The sequence below is a fragment of the Durio zibethinus genome, chromosome 25 (genome assembly GCF_047325235.1).
Source record: "Durio zibethinus cultivar Kanyao isolate XHJ-2024 chromosome 25, ASM4732523v1, whole genome shotgun sequence".
Classification (NCBI taxonomy): domain Eukaryota; kingdom Viridiplantae; phylum Streptophyta; class Magnoliopsida; order Malvales; family Malvaceae; genus Durio; species Durio zibethinus.
In genome coordinates this window covers 17,261,768-17,271,804 of record NC_143186.1, presented here as the reverse complement: position 1 = coordinate 17,271,804, position 10,037 = coordinate 17,261,768, and the positions used below count along the sequence as shown (strand labels likewise).

Sequence of the window (10,037 nt, the reverse complement as noted above, 5' to 3'; positions counted from 1 at the left end):
TGAAGATGCTTTTCATTTTTCAGTTCAGAGTTTCAGACTTTCGAGAAACATGCCTAGCTCATCTCCAGGAACTGACATCAGTTGCAGTTATCCTTGCAATCTATATATTGAGATGAGGTTATTACAATACTTACCCCTATTAAGGCGGTTCGGTTTGGTTTGATGATTTATAAAAGGTTAAAAAGATAACAAAAAGTCTTTGAATTATAATTAAAAAATTATTTAAGTTTTTATTTTTATTATAATTAATAATTTTTTTAAATATTTATTTATATTTAATTAAATTTTCATTTAGATAAAAAGATTAATGCATTTAAATTTTTTACAAGTTATAATAAAATTTTATATGATATCGATAAAATAAATTAAATTTATCGGGTGATATTATTAATATAAATAAAAATAAAATAAAATTTTTTTAATTTTTTAATTTTTTAAAAATTTTAATTGATTGAAATTTATCACATGATTAAATTTTATTTAATTAAAAATTCAATTAAACAAAAAATATTTATTATAATTCAATTAAATAATTATTAAATTATAATTCAAAAACATTATTTTAACCTTTGCCTCTAAGAAAAGATTTTCCATTAATGAGTAATATTTTGATTTTTCAAAATCATAATGGAAATCAAATCAAATATAATAAAACCCGAACCACAATCCTACAATCGAACCAAACATTACGGTTTAAAACGGTTGTCAACTTTTTTGGTCTTTTTAGCCCCAATTACTACTCTGGTACTGTCAAGTCAACCTGCAACTGAAACTCGAGAAAAATCAGGGTTAGATTCATTTGCCTTGGCTAACCATTAAACATTTCCAATCATCAAAAAAAGAAAGAACGCCAAATATCCAACAATAGGATTCAGAGATAAATGCTTTAATTAGAAAATCTTAAAATTCAACCGAATTTTAATTTAATTAATTTATAAAATTATTTTAAAAAATATTATTTAATAAATATATAATTTTAATTTTAATATTTATAATCACTTTTATTACCATAAAATGTAACTTCTTTTTATATTAAAAAAAAATTCTTAAAACTGTCAAGCAGAATCTATTATGTCTTAAGCTTAATGCAGAGCTTTAATTGAAATTAGTAAATCCCTTAAAAGTTATATTTGATATATAAAATTATGATATAAGATATGATAAAATGATATTACAAATAATATTAGATTAAATAATATCATTTTATTTTATATTTGATGTATGTAAAAATTAAAATAAAATAATTTATTTATTAATCAAAATTATCATTTTTTAAAGTTTATATAATTTAAATTATTGATATAATTTTTAAAAATATAATAAAATATGTAAATTTAATCACATTAATTAAAAATAATTCTCTTTACTTTAAGATGATTAAATTACTTTATACTAAGATGATGATTTTTATTATAATCATATCCTTTTCAATTAGATATAAATTAAATTTAAAATAATTATAATATTATTTTATTTATTATTTTATGTACTGACTTAAATTTTTTGAAAAACTTGATTTTATTTAAAAAAAAACTTTTAAAATAATTTCCACTAGACAAATTAAACTATGACTAATTGACTATAACCAAGAGCCATTCAGAGTGCAAATGATTAAATAAACATACCTTATAGATTTAGAAAAACAAACGTCAACCAGATTTTCCTCTCAATAATTATTATTAAGTGAAAATGATTACAAAAACATCAAGTTTTTGAGCTGTCTTTTTCTGACAATTTTAGCTGATCAAATGCAATTTATAGCCCACCTACAAATATATCTTCTGAACTTGCGAAAAGTTGCAATCACAAGTTGTCATAAGGTTCAAATAGGAATTGGTCTCATGTAAATGCTATGAATCTTTGCCCACTTTCTCCATAATCATTTTTTTTTTTTAATAGCACAAACCTATAAATATGTCATGCTTTTGGCTATGATGGTTTGCGTTGGCTCAAGCAAGGATAGTAAGAGACCAAGAACATGAAAAGAAAAAAAGGGAAAAAAAAAAGAAATAAATGGGAAGAAAAAGTCAACCAATTTGAGTAAGCATTAACCATCCTCTTTTGCCTTTGAAAAAAAAAAACACCAATAGAAAACTTACCTGTAATTAGTAAGGGGAGATAGAAAAAAAAAAAACTATTTTTTTATATATAAAAGAATACATATGAAAATAAAAAAAAAATTATAATTATTTGAGATTCGAATTTTATATTTTATATTTATAAAAATTAATTTTTAAAAATAATTGTGTGAATGGGATTAAACTCCATTTTGCAAAACCATCTCTGTAAGTTTGGTGCTGTTGGCTTGATTCTGCCATGATTTGATTACTTTCCGCCTTTGCTGTAACTCAAACATGACTAGTCAAAAATCAATCAATCCATTCTCTACCTTTGAATGATGAAATTGTATAATGCTTCTTTCAAATATAAGACTTGAAAATACCTTAAAAAAGGATAACAAATTGTTAATATAAAAGGGGGGAAATCCTGAATTAATGGCAGCAACAAGGGAAAACTCTTTTCTATATTTAAGAATTAAGGTTATATTTGTGAACTGTACTATGGATTAATATTGAATTTGTCACTGTATATTAATTTTATTGAATTTTTATAATATACTTTAAATTTTGTTAATTTTTAACAAAAAAAACCGAATTGACAGAAATTTTATTTTTGACTTGCATTGATGAAATATTTCAAACCAAATCCAAGAATATTCATCCATAAGCTACGTATTAAGCAACTTGTGGCTTTAAGCAAAGGAAGTGGAAACTCAAGGTAAGTAACATTGGATATGCCTAAATTGGACGTTTAAGAGGTCTGAAGACAGCTTATGTTATGCCCTTTCAAATATTCTGCAATAGAGACTTACTACAATGATTACAGTTTAATGATTATGATTTAAGAATGCATAACTAATATCCCAGTTATGAATTCTTTAATTCTTAGTGAAAATAAAGGTTTGATTATGCAAGACTGAAATAGGCTAATTTTCCCAAAAACAGAAGGAAAGAAAGGAAAATACAGGTTATTAGGATCTCCTAAAGGTAGTTCATTATATAAACATGAAATAAAGAAACCCTGTGTTTGATGGGGCTCCAGGATCCTTTCTTCAATCTGTGTTTTCGGTTAGGTTACCAGATTGATAGTTCCTTGGTGGATTTCCACTCAATGACCCAAAGATCAGTTACTAGGCTGAGATATGGAGTTCAAGTGTCAGGGAATTGATTATTGAACATCATTTAGAAGTTTTATTATTTAAAAATTTAATTCAATTGATTCAATTAAAAATTTAATTCAATTAATTTAATTATACATAAAAAATAATATTTAAAAAAAATAAAATTCAAATCATAACATTTAATATTCTTTTTTACCGGCTTTCATGCTGCTATTTTCTTTTTATATATATAAATATATATATATATATATATATATATACACATATAAAATCATTGTTCCACACAGGAAAAAAAGGCATCTAGTGCGAATGTCTTGATCCATCGAAGTTTTCATCAGCTTCCAAGCTTCCTCAAAAGGACCTCAAACAGAGGCAACAACCTAGAAATCCTGGAAAAATGACCAGGGAAACATACACATATTCAAGAACATGTGCTACAAAAGAACCAGGATTCAATCCGAATCAAATTTGTTGGAAACAGGTCTGCGATCTTAAAATCAATTGCTTTGATGTTACTAGGAAATTGCATTTCCAAGCAAAAAATTCCAGGCATCTATTCTGGTTCCTGAAATTCCATCTACCAGCTGTCAAGCAAAAAACAGTTTTTTAAAGAATAGCTGTCAATCAATGTTGAAGAACTCAAACTTAGAACCCGTCTCTCCTAGACCTTCCGGAAATGACTGAATTAGAGCCACTTGATTTCCTGGACCATCAAGGATGGGCCATTGCAAAAGTTGTACAACTACAAGGAAAATTTGGGCCTTATACAGGATCCAATAGAGAAAAACATGTTAATCACATGTATAAAATTATATTTTAGAAAAATTGTAAGCTACAATCATCAAATCTAATTTTAACTTACAACAGCTAAGAAATTATACCACAGATACTCTGGAGTTAGGAATTGACAAGCAAGAGTTTGTAACAAAATTGAATTCAATCACTAATTTCTTTTAATTTAGAGAAAAAAAGGCAAAACTATTTAAGTACTACTTAAAACAGATTTTGTCACTTAAATTAATAAACTAATACCTTGATTATTGCTGTATCAGTGCATCTGCTTATTTCAACAAACGAATAAATGAAACGAAAAAAACTGAGAGAACCAATGCAAATGAATAACATATTGATCAACTTTTTTTCTGCTCCATCTGTATATTCAACAATTTCATTATAACAACAAATTTGGAAGAGACAAGAAAAGAAAAAGGAAAAACAAAAGGACCAAAATATCAATGAAAATCCTTGAATTCTTGTTCGAAAGCTTCTTCAACCAAAAAGCGAGATGCTTCCATCAAATCAGGGCTCAACCTGAACATTAACACACAAAACTCCATCTGATTAAGTGCCCCATCACCATCAAAATCGCCTTCTTTCATCATGGACCTTAAATCATCATCTGTCAAGTCCTGTAACCCCAACAAGGCTGAATTCTTCTTCAGACTATCAAAAGTAATGACCCCTTTTTCACTATCCATCAATAGGTTGAACCCATTGCACAGTTCCCCTATCAGACCATCCCCTCCAAGCTTGTTAGCCATAACAGGCAAGAAATCATGGAAACCTGATGATGATGAGTTTTCTGAAGATGGTGGAGGAATTGCTGCCATGTTTGACGTAATAAGAGAAACAAGAACAAAAGAACAGGATATGGGAAATCTTGGAGAATTGGTTATTTGTTGAATGGAATTACTGGGGCAGCCTGGAATGGAATATATAGAAAAGGGTAAATGGAGATTAGCTGAGATTTCCAAGAAAGAGAGGTCCCAGGAAAGACAACTAAGATACAGGTAATATGGTCGCGTAGGGAATTGGTCGGTCCAGGGTTTTGGAACAGCTGCCACCTCCAAAGTTTCTAGGAAGCTTAGATAGGGATAGAATTGTCAATTTAAGGGAAAGAAGAGAGAGGTTTCTCAAATGACTTCTTTGGATAAAGTCTTCAAATGTAGAGTTACAATAGCCAGTCCAGCGCAAGTTGCACTCCCTATTGTCTTATTAATAAAAATAAATAAATATTTTTAGTAATTTTGTTGCTAAATTGTCAGTGAGTTGTGAATGTTAATATTATTTTTATTTGATTCTTATGTTTTACGTGTTTTTTATTTAAGGTTGTTTGGTTTGAATTTTGATTCATAATATTAAAAGTTCATCTTAAGCATTTTTAAGTGATATTTAACTAAACGGAAAGAGATTTTAAATTTTATTTAATATATTTTTTTATTAATTCAAACAAATTTATTTATATTAAATTTAATAAATCCATAAAAAAGTTATTTTTTAATATTTTTCTAATAAATTTAAATTTTTACAATAAAAATTTTTTTTTTATTCTTTGAGTCAATCATCTTTGGATGTATTTTTAAATGATTTAAAGCCTTTTAAAAAATAAAATAATTACTGAGACAAACGTGAATAGGGTTTTGAAAAAAAAAAAATTTTCAAAGGAATAAGACATTTTTTTAGCTCTTTTTATTTTTTTAATTCATTTAAAAATTAGTAAATTCTTTTGACGTCATTGCATTACGAAGCTAAATGACAACCTTAATTTCACCCACAAACGGAAGTTTCTCAAAGGAAGGTTCCATGAAAATGACTGAGCGTAACCTTTCTTTTTGTTTTCTTTTTTTTTTTTTTTTTTTTTTTTTTTTCCAGTTAAGTCTTTCACTTTACTGTTGGTCTTTGGTTGACTAAGAGACTCTGCACCGGAGGAGGCCCTGCCTGCCCGAGTCTCTGGTCAAAGCTGCCCTTTTCCGATGACTCCTATTAATTTGCCTATGCTCATGAGCAAAGATAGTAATCGGGCAGGACAAATCATTTTTAGATCAAAAGAAATTTTGATTCTAATCATTTCCGTTTGGATTAATCTTTCAAATAGTTGAAATTCGATTAGATGAATTAAAGTAATTTATTTTATTCTATTCAAATCGATTTGATTAGGTTAGATTCCAAACGAGTAAATAATTTTTTAAATTTAAATAAATATTTTTAGATTATAGATATAAAATATAAAATTATAAAAAATTAAAAATTTAATAAATGTTAGAGAACACTATTTTTAACAGTGTAGATTTTTTATATACTTGAATCTTAATCTCTAAATCAAGTGTTATTTATGCTCTAATCATTTGTGAAACATATCATACATGAAAAAGCTTTTTAATTACGATTTTAATCTTTAAACATATCATTAAAGAGATTAATTATTACTGTATAATATATTAATTGTTATATCATAACCCTTGAATTGATTAATATGGCAAGTATAATAGTTGATGGAATGTAGTCTATAACAACAAAATCAATGGTTTGATTTTGACAAGATTTTCCTGGTAAGCCATGCCGGCCAATTTGCAAATTATTTACTACAAACTCGTAATTATAATCAGCAGAATATGTATGAGACAATGGTGTAAAGACAATCACCCTTTGATAAAAAATTTTTAATTATAGAAAAGTTTAGCAAATTTTGGGTCTTCAATCTTCATTTCAACTAACCAATTGGGTTAAAACTCTTCTAATCTAGAACAGTAGAATACTTTTGATCTAGACATCAAACTTTCTTGATTTCTAAGTCTATGTTCAATGTCAAAATCTTGAATTGAGAGATTAAATCCTTTTTTTTTTTTTAGAGTTATTGTGAGAGTCCTTAATTATCCAATGAAAATCAATAGACAACTTATATCATGATTTTTCATTAATTATTTATTTAATTTATATTTGATGCATTACGAATATATAAATTGTATATGAATATCAACATTTAAAATAAATATACAAAAATTTAATTAAAAAATTTACTTATTAATAAAATATTTCATTAATAAAATGACATTATTTGATTCAGTACAGTATATAAAATAATGATAATACATCGAATATAAATCTTTATTATTTTTTATCATCTATTTATTTATTCATTTATTCTAAAAATATCTGATTTTTTTGGGCATGAGCTAATTCTTAGATTGGAGAATCAAAAGTACTATAAAACTTTCATAACTATTTTATTTGTTTTTATTGTGAATGCCCTTTTGAGTAGAGTTAGTCACAATTGACTTGATTTTTAAAATTTTTTATATAAATAATGCGATATTTTGAAAAAAAAAATTGAAATTCTTATATTTAAATTTAAAAAATTTTTAATATCATCTTGAATGATTGTATGAATTGAATTAATCTATGATTCAATTTGATTTTTAAATTCATCACAAAATTAAACAATGTCAATTTGTACCCAATTTCAAGGAAAAAACCAATGGATTTATTTGACCCCTTTGGGCTGAGAGCTTCATCAAAAACCCAAATTCATGACTTTGGATTGGATCCAATAAGATTGTCAGCAAATCATCTAAGGCCCTAAGCAGAGTATTTTGTTCTGAGGTTCAAAATGGGCTTTTGTCCAAGAAAAACATAGTACAATTTCTTACAATCAATATATTTCTTTTTGACAGCAGACCAAGATAACTTATATTTCTGTTTTTTGACAATCAATTTTGTTGATAGATACCTGTAACCAGTTTCATAATTTATATTCATTAACACCAGAAGATAAGATTTTGTAACTTCTTCTTCAACATGTTACTATATGCTGTTATTTTTACAATTATGATTCAATGATAAGAGTCATGAAATTAATTGGGTTCTAGTAGTTAGTGCCCAAGCATTCCCTTACTTTGCTTGGATGGCCGTCTAGATGGACTACTTTTAAGTGTGTGTTTGGTCTGGGAAAAAATTAAATTATTTTTTTAAATTTTATTTTTTTGTAATTTAATGTCTATATTTGGTTTACGGTATTTGATTTAAAAAAAATTTAAAATTTTTAACAGTATTTAAATAATTCAAAATCAAAATTATGTCTCTCTATGTGATTTTTTAAAATGAAAAGTTAATTTTATCTCATTTTTAACTTCAATTATAAATTTTTTTGATTTATTTTATTTTAAAAATCAATATAATTATATAATAAATGAAAATTCATTTTGACACGAAAATAAATATTTATAATCACACGATTTGATAAAATTATAATTCTAACTACTTGATTAGATACGTAATAAATTACATATAAAAAAATAATATTTTTAAAAGAATAAACGTAATAGATAAATGCAAATTTAAGATTTTAAATTTTTTTATTTTAAAAAAATTAAGTTTTTCATACATGAAATGTAATAAATCAATTAAAATAATAATAAAATAAATTAAAAATTTTCAATGATGTTTCTTAGTTTGAAAACATTGTAATTAACATAATATTATAATATAATATTTATGATACCTTTAATCACATTTCTTATGTTAAAAATGTAATATTTAATAAATAAAACATTTTATATATATCAATGACTAAATTTTTTGTTATGAAAACGTAATTATTGATAAATGGTAGTTTTTTATTTTTATAAACATCACATTTTTTTATATATGAAACGTAATTAATCATTTAAAAAATAATAAAATAAATATGATATTTTTTAATATCAATGACGTTTTTAAATATAAAAATATAATAATTAGTAAAATATTTTAACTAAAATTTTTATGTGAGAAACATAATATTTAATATTAATAACTATAAAATCGATAATTACAATTTTTTTTTACATAGGAAACGTAATAAATATTTCTGCTTCAAGTAACACAATACTCTAAATACCCCAATCAATGAACATAGTTACTCACCGTTCTCAAAAACTCATTTCCTTTGTTTTCTCATTTATTACCACTCCCTTGGTAAGTGAAGTTCTATGGCCAAAATTGGGAGTGACACCTTCATTCATGCTTTTTTTTTTCTTTTTTTTTTTTTTTTGTAAATCAAGTAATAGATAATAGAAATTTATATTTTTAATTCACTTCAATTCTATATGTCAAAATGTTATACTATTTGTTTTTTTTTTTTTTTAATTATGCTGCCTTCTCTCTCCCTCGCATTTAAGAATTAAACGAGTTTGTTCAACTTGCTGTTATAGATTTTATTAATTTGTACAAACAGCAGCAGTAGTAATTAATTAAGTACTACGTTTATTGTAATAAAAATATAGTGTTTATTATAAATACTGTATTTATACAATAAAAAATAATGATTAGATTAATGATTTTTTTTTACATTTTTAAAAAATTATATTTTATATTTAAAAAAAACGTTGTTTTTAAACTTTATTATATAAAATTTTCATAATATATAACTTTATTTTAAACATAATAAAAATAATTTTTTTATATTTTTATTGTTTAATGATTTTCACATATTTAATTTTAAAAATATTAATTAACAGTTAAAATATTTATCAAGTATGTATAAAAGATATTATAATAAAATAATTTTATTACGAAATTTAAGATTTCATGAATTAAACATAAAAATATACTATTTCTATTAAAAAAATCACCCCTTATAAAACAATTTACTCTTTTTCACAAATTATTTTTTTCCCCGAAATTTAAGGTTTCGCAAACTTAACGTCCTAAATGGATTTACCAATTGGGATATTTCTTCTTGGCATTGGTTTATTCCCCTTCTCCATGGGCATGGGATACTCCTTAGTCTACTTCGGCTGTTTTTCACCATGGAACTGACATGGTTTCAGCTAGATTTGAGTTGACGACCTTTCAAACACGGCCAACACGCCTACAAAGGCAGCTTGTCAAGACTTGAAGCTAGCCACAAAAAAAAAAAAAAAAGGACAAATTACAACTGTGTATATTTTATTTGTTGTGATTTATTGCTTTCCAACTGTTTCTTGGGTCTTAAATTTTGTTGTTTTCCTTTTTCTCTGCTGCTGTTTGGACAACTTGTTTTCTACTTAAATGACCTGGTTTTGTTGCAAGAATTAAGTTCTTTCAATTATCCAGAAAG

At 25.2% G+C, this 10,037-nt stretch overlaps 1 protein-coding gene across 1 annotated transcript; it reads right to left on the bottom strand.

Moving 5' to 3' along the window:
• Positions 1-4,290: 4,290 nt before the first annotated feature.
• On the bottom strand, positions 4,291-4,821 carry LOC111276479 (calcium-binding protein KRP1-like). The gene has a single exon (XM_022862221.2). The coding sequence runs from the start codon at positions 4,789-4,791 to the stop codon at positions 4,414-4,416; it is 378 nt and encodes a 125-aa protein (XP_022717956.1). The 5' UTR covers positions 4,792-4,821; the 3' UTR covers positions 4,291-4,413.
• Positions 4,822-10,037: the final 5,216 nt, after the last annotated feature.

Excerpts from the sequence above, each read along its gene's own strand:
- LOC111276479 (XM_022862221.2), bottom strand. The coding sequence starts at position 4,791 with ATGGCAGCAATTCCTCCACCATCTTCAGAAAACTCATCATCATCAGGT.